Source organism: Crocuta crocuta, unplaced genomic scaffold (assembly GCF_008692635.1).
Source record: "Crocuta crocuta isolate KB4526 unplaced genomic scaffold, BGI_CrCroc_1.0 scaffold48, whole genome shotgun sequence".
NCBI classification, from domain to species: domain Eukaryota; kingdom Metazoa; phylum Chordata; class Mammalia; order Carnivora; family Hyaenidae; genus Crocuta; species Crocuta crocuta.
Window position 1 is genome coordinate 5,605,893 of NW_027533089.1, and position 20,860 is coordinate 5,626,752.

A 20,860-nucleotide genomic window follows, 5' to 3' on the forward strand; every position below is an offset into this window, starting at 1 on the left:
TAAGTGACCAACTTTGGTTTAGGTCATGATCTCGCAGTCTGTGAGTTCATGCCCCACATTGGGCTCTGTGCTGACAGCTCAAAGCCTGGAGCTTGCTTCAGATTCTGTCTCCCTCTCTTTCTGCCCCTCCTCCACTCACATTCTGTCTCTCAAAGATTAAACATTATTTTTTAATATAAAAGCTAATAATTGTCATTTTTTAAAGTAAATTTTTTTCTTGTGAAAAGGTGAACTCAGGGGTGCCTGGGTGACTCACTAGGTTAAGTGTCTGATTCTTGATGTCAGCTCATGTCATCAAACTCCACATCAGACCTGTGCTTACAGAGTCAAGCCTGCTTGGGATTCTGTTTCTCTTCTCTCTATGCCTCTTTTCCCACTCATGCGTGTGCACTCTTTCTCTCAAAATAAAGAAACATTTTTTAAAGCTGAACTCATCATTCAGGGTCTGCTCCAAATGTCATTTTTCTTTGCAAGCTTCCTTAGTTTCTTCTTAATTAACCTCTTCTTCCTGTGAGATCTTATAGCTGTTTATGCTTCCTATATTATAGCACTGGTCACATAGAGTAGTTATTACTTTATACTCATCTCACAAATTAAAATGCAAGCTCCTTCAGAGGTATTGGTTCATTCAATTTGTATCTGACTCAGAGTATAGAACAATGCTTGATCGAAGGTGTCATATCAGGGAATCATGATGAATAAATAAATATATTTTCTGGGCATTGAAAACCTTATAGGAAGACTTTAAATGAAATGAAATACTCAAAATATATAATTTATACATACATACACCTCAAAATTATTACTTTTGAGTAACTATTACTCAAAGTAACTATTTTACTTTTAAAGTTTTAAAATATATCACATTAAAATATCAATCTAACAGTAAAAGTAGATTTAAAAAAAAGTTACTTGTTCCTGGTCCTCAGCCTTTTAAAAGAGAGCAAAGAATTTAAAAAAAGGAAAGGAAGAAAACATAACCAAGTAATATAAAGAATAAAAATTAATAAAATTAATAGAATCAGAGAGATTAGAAGATGAACAGAATTTATATAATGAGGAATTTCAGGATTGAAGAGGATACTGCAAGATAATTTTGTAAGGTACTATGACAGCAGCCAGAAATGCTTTACTGCAGCAAAATCTAAGATGAGGAAGTAATAAGAACTAGTTAAAGAAAATTTCGTCAGTCATGAGTAATACTTAACAATACTCTCCTCTTGTTAGAAGGAATGTATTTTATGTTACCTGTGCAAAAATATTTAAGACTTTAAATTATCCCATGCATTGCATTTTTGGCTTTTGCAGCTCAATAGTGTCACAATAAAATAGTTAAGGGGTAATTGTGTAGTATAACTCTCACATGGAAAAATGCTTCTTTCTGTTCAAGATTCTTCAATTTTAAAAGCTTAAAGTGAAAAAAAAGGCCTGTAACATCATAGCAGGTATTAAATGGAACCTCACTTTGTGGTTTCAACAAACTTTTCTTGTCAAAGAATAATTGCAGAATTAGCTTATATATATTCCAGAGAGTAGTAAGCCTATCAAAATTGTTTCACTTTCCACCACTGACTGTGAGCCTATATAAACTAAAAAGTACAAAATATGTTAAGAAGTGTTTACCAAGGGGCGCCTGGACGGCTCTGTCTCCCTCTTTTTCCAACCATCCCCTGCTTGCCTCTCTCTCTCTCTCTCTCTGTCTCTCTCTTATTCTCTCCTCTCTCTCTCTCCCCCCTAAAATGAGTAAACATTAAAAAAAAATTAAACTCTTTAGCAAATTAAGGAAGATGAGATCAAGAATGTGTAGGCAGAATTTGCTGCCTTTCTTTATCTTTCTTCATGTCCTCAGTAACCTAATTGACCAGAAGATTGAGTTGTGAAATCAAACTCACACCAGTGAGAGACATAACCTGTATCAAGCTTTCTTAACAAGTTCAAAAATCTAAATAAACAAAGAAGTATGGGGCAAGCAAGGAGAGGTGCAAGATCACCAACACAATTTTACAGGTCCTATCTTGGTACATCAAGATGTACTTCAAACCAGATTAATGTGAGACCTCTAAACAACATTAGTAGCTCTATCACTTACACAGAAGGAAGCTGATTCAAACATAAAATATCTGCAGTTTATATTTGCATACTTTATATTCTCTTTACAGAGATCCGTCCCCAAAAATCCATTTCCCAGGTTTTTGTGTTTATTTCATCATAGCTATCCTAGATGAGCAGGTAGATCTTGCCAAAAGCATTCTACAGATAAGGGCTCTCCCACTTGAGAATGCTGATTGATCATTTATTTCCCAGTAGCATGTTTACAAAGGCATTTATCCATGTCTCTTTCCTTCTTTCTTTCTTGAATTAAACTCCTTTACCTTCCTACATCTTCCCTTACCTGAGATGATCTATCTATACTACAATCTCCCAGTAGCTAATTCCTTTCCAGTAATGTCTTCCTACTCATTCTTCAAGGTTAGTTCATAGAGTACCATTTTCAGGCTTCTCTTTCTTGATGTGCACCACTGCTGTGCAGAATGCCATTTTATTTGCCATTAATGTACACTGTATGTATATGTGTTACCACACTGAATATGATTGCTGATTTGTCTGCGTCTATGAGAGTTTTCAAAGCAGGCATTATTTATTAGCTATAGCACCTAGCACCATTTTTTTCTGGTACAAAATAGGTACTCAATAAATATTTGGTAAATTTATGGATGAATAGAACTCTTATTGTGTGGTTATGAACATTTCTGGTGTATCCAATAATTTAGTAGTGGTGAATTAAAGACAGTATTTTTTCAGGATATCACTGACCAGAGCAGTCTCCCAAAAGCATTTTGATTTGTAATTTCATGCCTAGGCCCTCATGTTCATATAGAATAGATAATTTATTAAATATCTAGCTATTCAAGGGTAATCTTTACAAAGAATATTATTTCTTTATAGTATTTCTCCAACTTTATATATTAGAATATAATGTATGCTGGATTTGATTTCTCATTATAGTTTATAACCTATACTTACTTTGCCTATATGCAATCTAAAAATGAGTTGACATCATACTTTTAATTATAGCAAATTAAGTTGTTTCATAATTTCCACAGTATGATGCCTGTAATATTAATCAGACCAAATCATCACATTACATAAAGTTAATCATTAAAGTGATCATCATTACTGCATGCTATCGCACTCTATTTTTATTTCACTCAGCATCAACCACATATTCTCCCTGAATATGGAGGTAAAAATCAAAGCTAAGAAGGTTTTTCTTACTTTCCTTATATGATGGGAAAAGAAAGTAACAGTTTGGTTTATTGAACCTCAAAAATGGAACCTTATAGGTGTTTCCTCCTTCATTTCCTTGGGTAGTTATTGATGGAGATAAGAACAAGGGAGGTTTATATGTTTGCTTGATGCACCAATTGTTCATCATGAGAACAGACACCATTGAACAAATAAACAAATATGTGTGCCATGACCAGAAGTGTTCATAAACCAAAACTACAGAGTTGGCTGATCATTAATGATCATTAACATAGGTATTAAAAACACTAACACTGGGACACCTGGGTGGCTCAGTCGGTTAAGTGTCCGACTTCAGCTCAGGTCATTATCTCACGGTTCGTGGGTTCAAGCCCTGCGTCGGGCTCTGTGCCGACAGCTAGCTCAGAGCCTGGAGCCTGTTTCAGATTCTGTGCCTCCCTCTCTCTCTGGCCTTCCTCTTCTCAATGCTGTCTCTCTCTCTCAGAAATAAATAAAAGACATTATAGATAGATAAATAGATAGATAGATAGATAGACAGATACATACATACATACATAAAGAGCACTAACACTGATATCTGTGAACCACTTAGCATAGAAGGCTGATTAATTTGGACAATAAAATATTAAGACCAACTGCATGAATTTAGACCATTGGTCACTCTGGCCCCTCAGTTTCTCATGGCAGTGTAACTGACAGCTGAGAAAGAACATCATTTACTTTTTTATTTCAACCTCACAACATAGGATGCTGTGGCCAGGTAGCATGCCTAATTCATGCCCCGTGTTATACTTGCTTCAGGATGGGTGTTTAGAGGCCATTGACTCCATACACTACTGGTTGATTGTCCTTTCATTAACTTGAATGTCCTCCAGGTTTCCATATTAGTCATTCTTCTTGGTAAACAAAATGTTATTCAAAGTCTGCTGTGTTCTTGTCATTTTCATAGGCTGAAATTCATTTGATGTCCTTCCATGTGGCATATTGGCTAGAATAAATTCTGATTTGCTAGGCATCTGTTTGACCATTCATTTGCTTGTATTCATCGTTTACTAAATATTTTAATATCACTCCTTGAGCCTGAGGATAGGAAGTTAAGTAAAATATGCTTTTTATACTTAAAAAAAGTTTTATAAAGGATTTTACTAACAAATAAATGTATTTTAAATTCTGTTTTAATTTTCCATTTTTATGTATTCTGTGTCTCTACTATCCACTTTATGAAGTAATACTTCTTTGTTCTAAACTTAAACTTTCTCTGGATTCAAGGAGTTACTATTAATTCATTTACAGTGTTGAGTCCATAAGTCCATCACTTGGTTCCTCTATGGCATAATTTTATTGTACTTCAAAACTTACTTAGAATAGGAAGCTTGAATCTCTTCTTCCCACTGAAGGCAGCCTTTATCAAACCAACTCTTTGGGTGTTAATTTGCCTTTAACTAGATCCTTCCCTGTTCTAATTAACCTTGCTTTCGTTAGATTCAACAACTAGAACCATCCAAAGGTCATTCTTTCAAATATACCACAATTACTATCTTTCACATTAATGAATATCACCCAGAATTTTGTTCAGCCATATCAGGATTTCAGCCAGGCTTTATCATTTCTTTATCTTTGGTTTCTCTGAACCTCAGTTCTAGCCTTAGTAAGAAAATAATGCTTCTTCCCACACACGATTAGTTGTGAGGGTAGCAAACAGCACAGGTTTAGTGCTAAGGCTGTAAACCACGATTGGTACTCATTCATGTGTTACTGGCTTTTGGAGCCACAATAAGGAGAAAAATTTGGCTTGAAGCTTAATACATAAAAAATAATAGTAACTAATATATATGTGTCATAACATATCTTCTGTGTGAAAATTAAAATGAACCATATGTAAAGCACTTAAAAGAATATCTGCTTTATAAAGATTTATTATTTTTGTCTTGTTAGACAGATTTCTTAAATAATGAAAGTAAATTCCTCTGTTGTCCACAAATAACTCAAAGGATATATCATTTGACATATGACTTTACTCATTTTCCTAAGAGTTCCCTGTTGACTGAGATAAATCTTATCATCCCCCAAAAATCTGATCATCTTAACTTTACGTTTCCCAATATCAGTACTTTCCAAATAAATACATATGTTAAAGTGATATCTGCCTATCTTTCCTTTAAAAGTTTTTCCATCTCTGAGGTGCCTGGGTGGCTCAATTGGTTGAGTGTCCGACTTCAGTTCAGCTCATGATCTCATAGTTTGTGAGTTTAAGCACCCAGTCAAGCTCTGTGCTGACAGCTCAGAGCCTGGAGCCTGCTTTGGATTCTTTGTCTCCCTTTCTCTCTCTGTCCTTCCTTCCTTCAAAAATAAATAAATGTTAATTTTTTTAAAAAAAATTAAAAATATAAATGTTTTTCCATCTCTTGCATAAAATGAAAAATCTAGCTACTTAATAGCAAAATAGCAAGAAGTGCTATGATTTATGTCTGCTGGCTAATAGTCTACTCTTACATATTTTATAGAATATAAAACATGTCAAGGTTCAAAAGCAGAAGTTCAGAGTATTTTTGTGGAGGCCAGTATTAATATTCCTAACTTTTGTGCACTGTTAGATAGCTGTCACAAATACTGAATATTTAAACACCAGCTATCAACCCTAGTGCATATGGAAAATTATGATGTGAGCTGAGGATATGTTAAAATATAATTTCTTCATGTTCATAACTGTATATAACTTTTAAGCCCTCAGAAGTCAAAACCATGTAAGAATACTACTAAAGCATGTTCAAGCATTAAGTCATTGGTAGTCATTTTTTAAAAAGTTTTGATTTGTTTGCAGTGTCCAATTTTGTTTTTATTTTTACTTTTATTATTTATTTTTAATTTATTTATTGTTTGATTTACATCCCTGTTAGTTAGCACATGGTACAACAATGATTTCAAGAGTAGATTCCTTAATGCTTCTTATCCATTTAGACCATCCTCCCTCCCACAACTCCTCCAGCAACTCTCTGTTTGTTCTCTATATTTGTTCTTTTATGTTTTGTCCCCCTCCCTGTTTTTATATTATTTTTGCTTCCCTCCCCTTATGTTCATCTGTTTTGTATCTAAACTACTTCATATGAGTGAAGTTATGTGATATTTGTCTTTCTCTGACTGACTAATTTCACTTAGCATAACACCCTCCAGTTCCATCCACATAGATGCAAATGGCAAGATTTCATTCTTTTTGATTGCCAAGTAATACTCCATTGTACATATACATACACTGCATCTTCTTTATACATTCATCCATTGATGGACATGTGGGCTTTTTCCATACTTTGGCTGTTGTCAATAGCACTACTATAAAACTTAGGGTGCAGGTGCCCTTTCGAAACACCAAACCTGTATCCCTTAGATAAATATGTAGTAGTGCAATTTCTGGGTCAGAAAGTAGTTCTATTTTTAATTGTTTGAGAAACCTCCATACTGTTTCCCAGAGTGGCTGCACCAGTTTGCATTCCCAGCAGCAGTGCAGAAGAGATCCTCTTTCTCCACATCCTTGCCAACATCTTTTGTTATCTGATTTAAGTTCAGCCATTCTGACTGGTGTGAGGTCGTATCTCACTATGGTTTTGATTTGTATTTTCCTGATGATGAGTGATGTTGAGCATCTTTTCATGTGTCTGTTAGCCATCTGGATGTGTTCTTTGGAGAAGTGTCTGTTCATGTTTTTTTGCCCATTTCTTCACTGGATTATTTGTTTTTTGGGTGTTTAGTTTGAAAAGTGCTTTATAGATTTTGGATACTAACCCTTTATCTGATATGTCATTTGCACATATCTTCTCCCATTCCATTGGTTGCCTTTTAGTTTTGCTGATTGTTTCCTTCACTATGCAGAAGCTTTTTATTTTGGTGAAGTCCCAATAGTTAATGTTTGCTTTTGTTCCCCTTGCCTCCAGAGATGTGTTGAATAAGAAGTTACTGTGGCTGAGGTCAAAGAGGTTTTTGCCTGCTTTCTCCTCTAGGATTTTGATGGTTTCCTATCTTAAATTTAGGCCTTTCATCCATTTTGAGTTTATTTTTGTGTATGGTGTAAGAAAATGGTCCAGGTTCATTTTTCTGCATGTCATTGTCCAGATTTCCCAGCACCATTTGCTGAAGAGATTGTCTTTATTTCATTGGCTATCCGTTTCTGCTCTGTCAAAGATTAGATGGCCATAGGTTTGTGGGTCCATTTCTGGGTTCTCTAGCTGGTTCCATTTATCTGAGTGTCTATTTTTTGCCAGTGCCATACTGTGTGATGATTACAGCTTTGTGATCCATCTTGGAAGTCCAGGAATGTGACTTCAGTATTCTGAACATGTTTAGAGCATAAATGTTTATAATTACTGGGTCTTCTTAGTGGATAGACCCCTTAATTATGATATAATGCCTTTCTTCACCTCTTGTTAGTCTTTATTTTAAAATCTAGATTGCCTGATATAAGTATGGCTACTCTGGCTTTCTTTTGGCAACCATTATCATGATAGATGGTTCTCCATCCTCTTATTTTCAATCTGAAGGTGTCTTTAGGTCTAAAATGATTCTCTTGTAAATCACATATAGATGGATCTTGTTTTCTTATCCATTCTGTTACCCTACATCTTTTGATTGGAGCATCTAGACCATTGATGTTTAGAGTGAGTACTGAAAGATACGAAGTTATTGCCAGTAGAACTGGAGTTTCTGGTAGTGTTCTGTGGTCTTCTAGTCTTTGTTACTTTTGGTCTTTTTGGGTTGTTTTTTTTTTTTTTTTTTCATTTTTTCTCCCCTCAGAGAGTCCTCCTTAAAATTTCTTGCAGGGTTGATTTAGTGGTCATGAACTCCTTTAATTTTTGTTTGTCTGAGAAAATTTTCCTCTCTCCTTCTTTTGAGTTACAGCCTTGCTGGATAAAGAGTTATTGGCTTTATATTTTTCCAATTCAGCACATTGAATATATCCTGCCACTCCTTTCTGGCCTGCCAACTTTCTGTGGATAGGTCTGCTGCAAACCTGATCTTTCTTCCCTTGTAGGTTAAGAATTTTTTTTTCCCTTCCTGCTTTCGTGATTCTTTCTTTGCCTGATTATTTTGGGAATTTGACTATGATATGCCTTGTTGATGGTTTTTGTTGAATCTAATAGGAGTCCTCTTTGCTTCTTGGATTTTGATGTTTGTGTCTTTCTCCAGGTTAGGAAAGTTTTCTACTATGATTTGCTCACATAAATTTTCCACCTTTATTTCTCTCTTCATCTTCTGGAACCCCAGTGATTCTGATGTTACTGCTTTTTAATGAGTCACTGAGATCTCTAATTTTTATTTCATGTGCCCTAGTCTCCCTCTTTTTTCTGCTTCATTATTCTCCATAAGTTTGTCTACTCTATCTATCACTGATTCACTGCTCTGCTTTATCTATCCTTGCCTCCCTGACAGCCATTCAAGTTTTCAGCTCAGTTATAGCATTTTTTATTTCATCCTGACTAGCTTTTACTTCTTTTGTCTCCGCAGAAGGGGATTCTAATCTATTTTCAACATCAGCTAGTATTCTAATATTGTGATTCTAAATTCTGGTTTAGACATCTTGCTTCTATCTGTGTTGATTAAGTCCCTGGCTGTCAATTCTTCCTGTTCTTTCTTTTGGGGTAAATTCCTTTGTTTCATCATTTTGGAGGAAGAAAAGGAATTAGTAAAGTAAAAAAATCAAAATTAAACACAACAAAAAGAAATCAAATAAAGGATACCGGATCCTAGGTGTGTTTTGGTCTGGTTGTTGGGAAAAGCTTGATATGTTAGAGAAAAAAACAGAAAGATAAGAAAAAAGAAGAAAACAAGGGAAAATATTTGAAAATTTGAAAAAATGAATACAATAAAATAGAACAAAATGAAATGATGAGTGTAAAATAGAATTTTAAAAATTTACAAAAAGATAAAAAATATATTAGAAAAATTAAAGAAAAATATTTTAATAAGAGTGAAAAATATTTTTTTCTTTCTGTATTCAAGATTAAGAAAATAAAAGAAAAATTGAAAAAAAAATTGAATAAAAGGACCAGTGAACAGAATGAAGTACAATTGAAATTACATCTGGTTTCCTATAGAGGTCAAGCTATGAAGCACTTTATAATCTGTAAACTAAGCAGGCGGAGAGACTTGTGTTTGTCAAGAGCACTCGAGAAGCCCCATCCCACTTGGGCAGGGTTTAGTATCACAGTTCTGTTCTCCACTAGCTGGCACTGCTTAGCTTACTGGAGTGGTACATGTAGGCGGGTATGTGCATGTGCTGGAAGGGTACTATGGCATCACCCAGCTACCCAGTCTCTAGTATCAGAACTCTGTGCTTTCCATAACTGGCAATCAAGGACTCCTCCTTTGTCTCTGGCTTTCATCCACTCTCTGCTTCTACACTGTCTGTGACCCAGCTGTCAGGCTGCCAAGTGGCACCTCTATTCTGAGTTTTATCTCAAATGAGGCTGTGTATCCCAACCCCTTATTTCTGAGGGGCTGCGGCTTTGACTCCCTCATACCTTCTGGGGGTGGGTCTTGCCGAGCAATGACCAGGTGCCAGCCACCCCCAGGAGTGTTTGCGAGACTGTGCTGCACCATTGCCCAGGGCCAGTCCACCCCAGAAAAAGTTTGTGTGATGCAGTTTTGTGAAGTTTTGTGAAATGCAGCAGCATTTCAGGGTTTATGGAAAATCACAATACACACCTGGTGCCTGGCTTCCCCCTTAATGTCCTTGTTCCAGCACCAGCAAATGTGGTTGTTTTCCAGGGTCTGCTGGGACCTTTGCCTGTGGGGCTGCGGCACAGCCTCTACCAAATGTCCTCCCAGCAGGTAACTGCCTCTCCCCATGTTGCCCAAGGACCCCTCAGACCTCACTCTTTGCTCCTGGGGAATTCATCCTTCCTACCAGAGCACCACCAGGTATCAGGCTGCGGAATTTCAGAGTTTGTGCTCCCCGTTTATAGAGTCTTAATGGAATTTAAACCCTCCCCTTTCTCCTTTCTCCCTTGTTCAGTCCTTGTAGCTGTTTCCACCTTTCCACTTTCTCTCCAGCGGTTTTGGGGGGTGCTTTTCCTGTACTTTTCCCCCATTCTCTGTTTGCTCTTTGCAAGCAAAAATAGCTCCCTGCCCTCTGAGGCTTCTCTCTCCCCCAGTTCACCTCTCTGTGCTGTGTATCTGCCTAGTTCTGTGATTCAGGTTATGCAGATTATTGTGTTGTCCTCAAATCAGTTTTCTAGATACTCAAGATGGTTTAGTGTTGATCTGGCTGCATTTCAGGACAAGAGACACAAAAGAACTTCCATGCTGTTCCACCATCTTGGTCCCACCAAATATGGAGGAATTTCTTTAAATAGAAAATAATCCCAATTTTGTTTTTTAACTCAATGCCAAAGTTTCCAAAAAGTATATGAGATTATCTACATAGATTAACAGATACTATCTAAATATTAAGAGACATCAAAAGTAGAATGGAACAAAATAGATCCTAAATCAGTCTGAGACATGCTCCCAATACATGCAGCATAGTTCAGGATTTTATTTCTGCCCTTTGCTGAAAAGAGTACTATTTTAAATATGTATCATGTATTGATTTACTCAAACCATAAACATTTGTCATTGTTATTCAATCAAGTTTGGCATTATCATTAAAATTTAGCATCATTTGGCAGTTTTGAAGCACAATAAACTGGTTTATATTGATGAGTTATAAGGTGCTACATAACACAAATGTGACAAAAGTGATACAGAAAGCCTATCTTCTCTGTGGAGCCAGATTTGTTTTGTAATTAGAACTATTTACGGAATAGTTCGCCTTCCAGAAATCATACATTTTATTTTGTAGAAAATTAAAAAGGAGTCTAAAATTCTTAGGCCTTTCTTTTTTATTCTTTCTTTTTTTTTTTTTAAATTTTTGCTCTTGGGTTGCCTTTCTACTGGAATCATAATCCTGTTGCTAAGTGGTATTGAATAGTTTGAAGAATGATTTGCAGGGGAAAAGTGAATTCAGAAAATTAACTATAGGCATATCTGGGTGGCTCAGTCGGTAAAGTGTCTGACTTAGGCTCAGGTCATGATCTCACGGTCCATGAGTTGGAGCCCCACATCCAACTCTTTGCTGACAGCTTGGATCCTGGAGCCTGCTTCGGATTCTGTCTCCCTCTCTCTGCCTCTCCCCAGCTTGCACTTGTTCTCTGTCTCTCTCTCAAAAATAAATAAACATTAATTTAAAAAAAAATTGCAACTACAAGTAAATACTGTCTATTTATACCTTGTATATGTTAAGTTCTGCTTTAGATGTTTTACATTTCTAAATTGCTTTAAATAGCACCACATACCGACTAATTAGGTTTTATCTCCATTTTACATATAAGAAGGCTGAAGATCAGAGAGATTTATTTAGTGCCTATCTCAAGTAAGCAGTAGAAGCAGATTTCAAACTTGATTCAATTCTGCTACTTCTAATTTTCCTATCTAAACAGTGTGCAGTTTAAGATCTATTGTTTTGATACTTACTACCCACAAAATACCTAATCTCTAGTATTTTTCATATTGTTAATCTCTTAATTTATTAAGAAAAGAGAAATATTGTAGAATAATAATTTATGTGGTCCAATTTTTAAGGCTTTAATTCCAATATTCAAAGCATAAATAAGACGTAGGCTGAATAGCTTTGTGCCAATATGTAGTAATGACAGTGTTTCTCAGTTTTTGGGGGTTTTTTTGTTTGTTTTTTTTAAATTACCCCTCTAGAGAGTCTTCTTAATTTTTTTTCCTAATTAACCACCCCCCATACACACACAAACACACTGTAATTTTAATACTACAGATATCCTGTATATCTGTTTATATATTATTGCTCTTATGGGGGGGGGGGCTTGTCACAAATTCCATTTTGACATCTAAGATTTTTTCCGTCTTCAAGAATCAATTTTTGCTTCCTTTTGGATGATATTACTCTCATTGAGAATGCATGGTATAGACCAACTAAGTTCAGAGCCAGTCAGCTGTAATCTGATAAGACCATGGCTCATACATTGTCACTTCTAGACCAGCAGCATAGCATCACTTAGGACTTTGTTAGAAATTCAGACCCCCAGGCCTCATCCAATCCTTTAGAACTAAAAGTTCTGAGGGTGAGTCCATGCAGTCTGTTTTAACAAACCCTCCAGATGATTTTGGTGCATGCCAAAATTTGGAACCACTAATTATGGACAGAGTGCCAAGAGGTGGGTCTCTGGCGTGATCACAACATTAAGCAAGTCACTTTATGTCTCAGTTTTTCCATCTTGATGTTGTCCACACAACTCCTTGTTTGGAACCTCACACCAACAACCTTCTCCAATCTCACTTGTCAAGGGTTCTAATAAGAAGCCACTTGTCTTCCGTGATGGAGGGAAGGAATGAGACTTGACAATCCCTCATCCACTTCAGTAGTACATTTTTTGAAAAAGACTACTCAGCATACTAGTTAGGGTTACATTGACAAAGACTTGGATTTCCCCCAAAACAATAAATGAAAAATAAATAATAAGTAAATATTTATATTCTGTCTTGATAGACATCCCATTATGGGCATGAAAACTAAAACGAGGGTGTCCCATTTTATAGCAGAATAAATGAGGAAATAGATGTGGATTAACTGGGAATTTGTCAAGAAGAGCATACTTGTTTCTCCTCCCTAAATTTTTAATTTGCACCTTTAGAAAAGGAAGGTTAAATGTTATTTATTTCTTGATCCCACAGTTTCTCAGTCTTCTTTCCTCTGTCTACCATTCAAATCATGTACTTGCAGAGATTGGCTCACCCACTTGATCAGCTTTTTTCCACTTTAGATATATGCAACCTGGTAATAATCAGCAGTATTTATTTTCATATGTGGCATGATTAAAAACAGAAGTTAAACTCACATAAAGAAAAGCATATGGAAAACTAGACTTTTGCTATAGGCAAAAACTTTATATGCCACCAACCATAGGACATGCAATCCCTAAAATATGAGAAATATCTTGTGATGCCATGCTCTGTAAACTTCCAGAAGACAACTCTAATCGATTTAAGACTCTCCTGAGTCAGTGATTTGCAAAATGTAAATAGCTGATAACTGAACCTCAGCTTTGGTGAAAGAAAAAGCTTCATGTTGATTTAAACATCATAAGCCATAGCATGTATAATTGAATTTAAAACCAAATATTAAATGGAGAAGAAACATTGTCAAGTTTTCCCCTGTTCTGTTTTGTTTTAGGTGGAGCTTGCTAAGGAAAAAAAGTGTGAATTTTTGCCTTTCCTGTCCCCACGGAAGGTTATAGTAAAAGGAGGGAGAATTGTCGCTATGCAGTTTGTTCGGACAGAGCAAGATGAAATGGGAAACTGGCACGAACATGAAGATGAGATAGTCCATCTGAGAGCCGATGTGGTCATCAGTGCTTTTGGTTCAGTTCTGAGTGATCCTACAGGTAGGGTTCTCGGGAGCTGAAATGTGTTATACAGTTGTTTGTTATTTTAGTGCCATAAGAGTTTCCAGCTTTCAGGGAATTGTTTTTCACTTTAACATTCATTTTCTTCTTCTAGTATAAAATCCAAGCAATCTTGATTTAAAAGGCTTAGAAATGGCATTTAATGCTTATACAGAATTATTTTTAAAGTGGTGGGGATTGAAAATAACATTAATCTTTCTTTTAAGCTGATAATCAAAATACATAGTCTATTTTGTAATAATGTTTGCCTGTTTCTTCCATAAAAATAGCTTTTTCTTCAATTAGACCTAGAGTAAGAAAATGTGACAGAGAAGTTGTAACAGCCAATCTTCAATGATTCTGACAAATTAAGACCTAATGAATAGGCAAAAATAGAATTCATGTATACTAGTGTCCTCATACCAAACCATCACTAACTAGAAACATCAAAATTATCAAATTAGAAAGTTTGAACTCCTGTCATGTCATCTGGATGGCATAAATGGACATGCTAAGGAAGGAAAAAGATGCTTTTAATGAAAGGATAATAAGAAAGGGAAATGTTTTATATAATATTCCAACTGAGTAATAAGTTAATCAAATAATACTATTTTGTGTTATATTTCTACCAAACTCAGTATTTTTGTGGGTCATTGTAGATAAATCATAAGCACCTATGTGCCTTTAGTTTTCAAATTCTTTACATTTTAATACACACTGTTTAAATGACTAACTCTTTTATTTACTGAAAGGAAAATAAAAGATATTTCTCTAAGACAGTGATTCATTATGAATAACAGTAACAACAAAAAATCTAAACCTGACAATTCCTATGACTCCCTACTATATCCATGCTAAAATTACATTTTGTTTCTGAAACAGGAAGAGCTATATGCAAGTAAATGTGCATTTTTATGCAACAGATAAGTAAAAGATTCAACCAGTCATCAGGATATTTTATCTGCAGGACATCAAACATCTTGGTATTTGGAAACATCCAGATGTTTAATGTCATCAAGATAAATGTTTTCAAATAGCTGGATGATGGCCTGAATTTGTCACTTTTCATCTAGATGTTTATGTGATATGTAGACACAGTCACAGTGTGGTTTATCATTAACTGGGTTCAGGAAAAGAGAAAAAAGAATGTGTAAATTGCATTGTATCATCTAAAAAATTGTACTGTTCTTACTACTCGGCACATCATCAAAAACTGAGTAAAAAGTTGAATCATATTTAACTAGCAATTCTGTTGATGATTCACTTATCAAAAACTTATTTAGCTTACCCGTCTGAATTTATGTTTCACAACTGACATCTCTAGCTAACATTAAGAAAAATGTATTTTTTTCCTAAACAGACATAAGTAGATGTGATTCAGAAGATCATAGAAAACAGCTTTTGCTTAATTTAGTATTTAATTTTTTAATGTTTATTTATTTTTGAGGGAGAGAGAGAGAAAGACAGAGACATAAAGTATGAGCTGGGGAGGGGCAGAGAGAGAGAGGGAGACACAGAATCCCAAGGAGGCTCCAGGCTCTGAGCCATAAGCACAGAGCCAGATGCAGGACTCAAACTCACAAACCAGGAGACAATGACCTGAGCTGAAACCACCCAGACGCTTCACCGACTGAACCACCCAGGCGCTCCTTAATTTAGTATTCAAAATATGAAGTATAAGAAAGTTTGAGTCTAGTGATGTTTATTTGCAAAACCATACCAGAATTTATTTATGTATTTTATTCCAGAATTTACTTCTGTATGTTTCTTCCTGTGTTTCACATATGCTACCCATATACATTAGAGAAATCAAGGAAGAAATGGTCCTTCACTTTCCTTTCTGCCCTCCTCTCCTGACATTTAATTTATATAAATATAAAAATTATTTAAATAATTTATTTAATTTATTTTATATAAATATAAAAAATTATTTAAATAATTTATTTAAATTATTTTTTAAATAGAATTACTTGTGCTTTCAGGACCTTTCAATGTTTGCATTATTAAGAAGCTACTTTTGAAGTGATAGGGGAGCTGAAAGTGCTAGAAGGTTAGATAGCATTCATGCCTTGTCTTCCATCAAAATGTTTTCAGAGCTGTTTTTTTTTGAAGGGAAAACATTAAGTAAAGGTGGAAAGGGAATCAGTAACTGTCAGAATTTTACCAAGAAAAATATAAAACATTTTTATCCAAGATCTTACCTAAGATGGTAAGATGTTTTTTGAGATCTCAGTCAACAGGGAAATGTTAGGAAAATGAGAATTCAAGATAAGCAAAATCCTGTGTCATATGAAATACCCTTTGAGTTATTTGTGGACAGTATGGGAATTTACTTTAAGAAAATCTTGGCTAAAAAGAGAAGCTATTCATGTCTCCCTCTTCTACCCTAAATCTTGTTCCATCCTGATACCTATGTGATGTGATTTATGTGTGACATTTTTGTGATTATCATGTATGTGATACTATATGATTTAATATATTTATCTATAACCCTTAAAATGTTGACCTGCCTTTCTACCCCTCTTCTTCCCTCCTTCCCAACCTCACTTTGCACAGGCTTTTGACTGCATGCCAAACTCCATGATATTTTTTCAACATTATCATTCTATTTTCTGCATTTGTCAATGTTAAATATTTCTTTCAATATGAAATCCTCTAAGTCACCTAACCTCTCTTCCTCTATTAAAGAAAACAAGCATAATAAAACCTGTCATCAGAATTAAAATGAAATAATGTGAAAATGCAGCACATCACTATTGTTTATGGACATTCCATTTTCTTTTTTTTTTCTTTTAACTATTCTTCTTCTGAGCCTATCATTGAGTTCTTTTCTTTCTTTAGCTTATTACTTTCTAGTGCTTTTCCAAAGTTCACACTTTATTTTCTCTTAATGTATTTATTCCTTCATTGAAATGATTGTCTCACTAATTCGTTTATTTATTCATACTCGCATTCCTTCCTATCAGAAGTGCTTAATAAACAACTTCTATGTGCCAGGTTGAGGCTAGAGTTACAGTAGACACTATTTCACTTCTATGTGACTGGCTCCCAAATCTCTTTCTCCATTCCATGTGATAGAAGTCATTTCATCCTTTATTATATGCCCATGCATGTAACAAACATTTAGTATCTAACGAGTGCCAGGTACCAAGATGTGTTCTGGAGAGTGCAAAGATGAATGAAGCATTCCTTTTACTTTAAAACCTCACAGACTTGGGCTGGCGAGAGATCTTTAAACAAATAATTGTTTTACCAAGTGAAGAATACATTTAGAGAGATGTGCACAAAGGAAGGATCATCTCATGAGGTTTCCCTGAAGCATGTCACTTCTCAACTTTGTTATTGTTTAAATGGTACTATAGTTCACCTGTCACTAAAGTTCAAAATGTTATCCCGGATTCAAATATCTAATTCCAATTTTTGTTTTCATTAAATTCACCATTATTACTCTATACTATAGGATGAAGGTTCTACTACTTAGCACTTGAGAACTTCAGCAAATGACTTTATATGTACTATGTATATAGCTTTATTTCCCACTCTTCCCTGTAGGATTATTCCTCCAAGTATCTTAGCACAGGTGAATTCCATAGTGGTAATTCAGAAAGTCCTTGGTGAATGCAGTATATAAATATATGCTGAAGAATTCAAGGAATGAAATAAACTTGCCAGAGTACATATAAAGGATGGTGATAACATTTTCAGCATTCTCTGATCACAATAGTTTAAATGAGAACACCTGTAGCATCTTAGTTATAGCAATAACATGTATTTATAAACGTAACCTAAATTCAGAAATTAAGTTTTTAATCTCATTTTTTCTCTCATGTACTGCATTACTTCTACAGGTCCTTTAATTTGTATATTTCACAAAGAATATAAAATAATTTTATTTAGTATTAAGCACTTAATATATCTGTGATAAATATTTCTTGTAAAAATGGTGAATGCCTCAACAGCTTATAGAAAAGATAAGAATATCAAATTTATAAAACATATTTGGATGATATCCTTGGATTATAGTTGCTAATTACTTAATTGCTGCCAAGGCTAATAATATTTATAAATGACAATCATTATTTTCTCTAATTCTATTCTATTTCATTTTATGAGTTGTAGCAGTGAGTGGAAAATAAGAAAAAAGACTACCTATTCCACATCCGTGTGCATGGAATATATGTGTGCTTATTAAGAGCAAAATGTAATTGAATACTTCCATTAAGTACTGTTCCAAATTCTAAAGGCAGTGTAGTGTTTGATTTCTAATTTGATTGAAATAGTAAAGTCTGAGCCTTATTTAATATCTTTCTATTAAACACTATGAGTTCTTCCAACTTTAAAATAATTCTCATCCATTCCCTCTAAAGTGTGTAAGATTCCAAATCACTTTAAATTGGGATTTTATTGTTCAAGACTAATTTTAAAGGCTGTCAGTAAATTAATCACAAGCTGCCTCTACTGGCATTTCTAGTCCACAAACATTGCCTTTCACTGGAAATTTTAAAACATTTATTTATTTTAACAGTACATCTCCTCTTCTGCTAAACACCAAAGTCAATGTTTATTGAATTGAATGTTCTCATTTTTTGTTTATTTGGCCAATCTCAGGTTTAAGAGACTCCTTGCTTATTTTAAGTTTATCCTCCTTTCCCTTTCTGTTTAGAACCAAATTGCCAGTTGTGAAAAGTGTACATATCTTTTCTGTTAGTTTGGAATTGATGAGAATTGTTACCATTTCCACCAACCTCGTAGCTTTATTTTTCTGATGGAGGTAATAACAGTTGGCTTTGTCCTCACATTCCCAGCAGATCCAGACACATAATTTTATGTGTCTTTGAATCCTCTTCCAGACGACTGAAGGAAGACACTCTAGCCCATGCCATGACCTCTGTGCCTCTTCCACACACTGCAGCACAGCCAATCTCCCATTCTTTTGAGAAATGTTGACTTTAAAAAGAGCCATGTGCTTTGATCTTCCAGGACTTACTGTAATTTGTCTTCCAATTAGATTGGAAATCCCAAAAGCACAAGGATTGTACCTTTATATGTAGTTCCAATAACGGCCCACACATTAATGTGCCTATACTAGATGGATAATATATCGTGTGTATTTGATTTGACTTGATTCATGTTAGGATATAAATTTTATTATACCTATTTGTTATTTTTTTCCTGCTATGGAGCCAGTTTAGGTTTTGTTTTGTTTTGTTTTGTTTTTAGAAAATAAAAAAAAAATAGTTCTGTTTTCCTATGGCTACTGATTTTTTCCCCCTATTTTCACACAAATTTTTCATTCTTTATAATCCAATAAATGTTACACTAATTAGAGTCTGTCTGGGGTAGCAGCTTAGAGCAGAGGTTCTGCCCAGCTGGAAACCTGGATCCCTTAGTCTCTTTGTACTTTATGGTCCTGATTTTTTAAGAGGAGTGATTATAGTGTCTACCTTCTTGAGTTATTTTAAGAATAAATTAATAAAATATGTAAGGCACTTAAATATATGCCTGGCCCCTAGTAAGCATCTCTTAAGTTTTAGATGTTAGTATCCTTATGTAACAAAACATAGTTTAATAATTAAGTTGAATTGTATTACACCCTTGTGATAGCATGAATGTTGTCTAGGAATAACAGCATTTGAAAATCAGGACTTCATCTGGAACTTCGCAGGTTCTGTGAACATGTCTTTGTAAGTAAGTAAAGCACATGCTCTTACATTTATGAACTTTTTAAATGTGAAAATGTTTCATATATTTGGTTAATTTTTGGAGGAAAAAGTATATAGTTTGTAACTGTATCATGCATTTTGAAAATGTTTTATTATCAATTCTGATGTTTTTCCTCTTAAAAATGGTGAAACTGGGCAACTTTTTGATAATTGTTACTTTTTAAAAAATGTTTATTTATTTATTTTGAGAGAGAAAAAGAGAGAGAGAGAGTGAGTGCATGCACATGCACAAATGGAAATAACACAGAGAGAGAGAGGACAGAGATAATTCCAAGCAGGCTTCCCACTGTCAGCACAGAGCCTGATGCCCAGACTCAAACTCAAAACCATGAGACCATGAGCTGAGCTAAAATCAAGAGTTGATCGCTTCCTCCACTGAGCCACCCAGTAACAGTAATCACTGTTACTTTTAAGAAGGAGAATGAGAAGTAGTTTTGAGGATACTGTTTGAGTTTCTAAGTGTTTGAAAATTATGGGATGATATGATTAATAATAAACACCTCAGGGCCCCTGGGTGGCTCAGTCGGTTAAGTGCCCAAGTTTTCATTTCAGCTCAGGTCATGATCTCACAGTTCGTTAGATCAAGCCTGTGTAGGGCTCTGTGCTGAGCTAACTTCGAGGAGTCTTCTTCGGATTATTTCTCTCCCTTGTTCTCTGCCCCTCCCCTGCTCATGTGTGTGCATTCTCTCTCTCTCTCTCTCTCTCAAAATAAATAAATAAACTTAAAAAAATATATTTTTGGAAAGAAGAGATAGGATGAATGGTGGCAGCAAACCCAACTCAGCATAATGCTGGAAGGCAGTGCTCAGGAGAGCAAAGGACAAAGTGACTGAACTCTGAGTATAGTAAGGTATGTGTGTCCCTTCTTCTAGAAAAGGAGTTTCTACCCTTCACCCAGTGCCTACATTTTCTTTCTGTTTATCTCACTAGAAATAACAAGGAAACACAAAGCCCAGTTCTTTCTGAATCAACTCCCTTGATAGCATTAATTTGCAATTAGTTTCATAAAGGAAGTGTTTTGAGGGGAAAGACTATAAAATCACTTACTAGTTCCTTTTGTTGGAAAGCCGTCAGAAAAGTTTTTTAAAACCTCATGGGGTAAATCAAAGATTCTGCCAATACCAGCTTCCAGTGTAGCTTTGATTCACCTGCTCCCATACTGAGGAAAAAGTGCAGGCCATGCATTAATATGCCTTGTTCTGGCCTAAGTCAGACCTAGAAATTGCCAGTTAGGCAAGAAATTACATGCATGAGACCCTGGCAGTGCAAGCATTTAAGGAGTTTTCAAATGTGTCTTTTTTTCCCTCAATTATTTAGAAAAACCTAGGAATAATTCTTTTAAGTGAGCACTAGATGAGCCTGGTAATAATCGTTATCTGTACTCTGAAGATATAGCATCAGTATGTTTTGTTTTATTCCTTATTGTAA

General features: G+C 35.0%; 1 protein-coding gene across 1 annotated transcript in view; it reads left to right on the forward strand.

Annotated features, from left to right (window-relative positions):
* Positions 1 to 20,860, forward strand: part of DPYD (dihydropyrimidine dehydrogenase) — an 805,636-nt gene that overhangs the window by 357,362 nt on the left and 427,414 nt on the right. Inside the window, exon 11 of the mRNA XM_077746119.1 lies at positions 13,499 to 13,709. Within this exon, the coding sequence (XP_077602245.1) occupies positions 13,499 to 13,709 (211 nt within the window). The remainder of the gene's footprint in view (positions 1 to 13,498; positions 13,710 to 20,860) is intronic.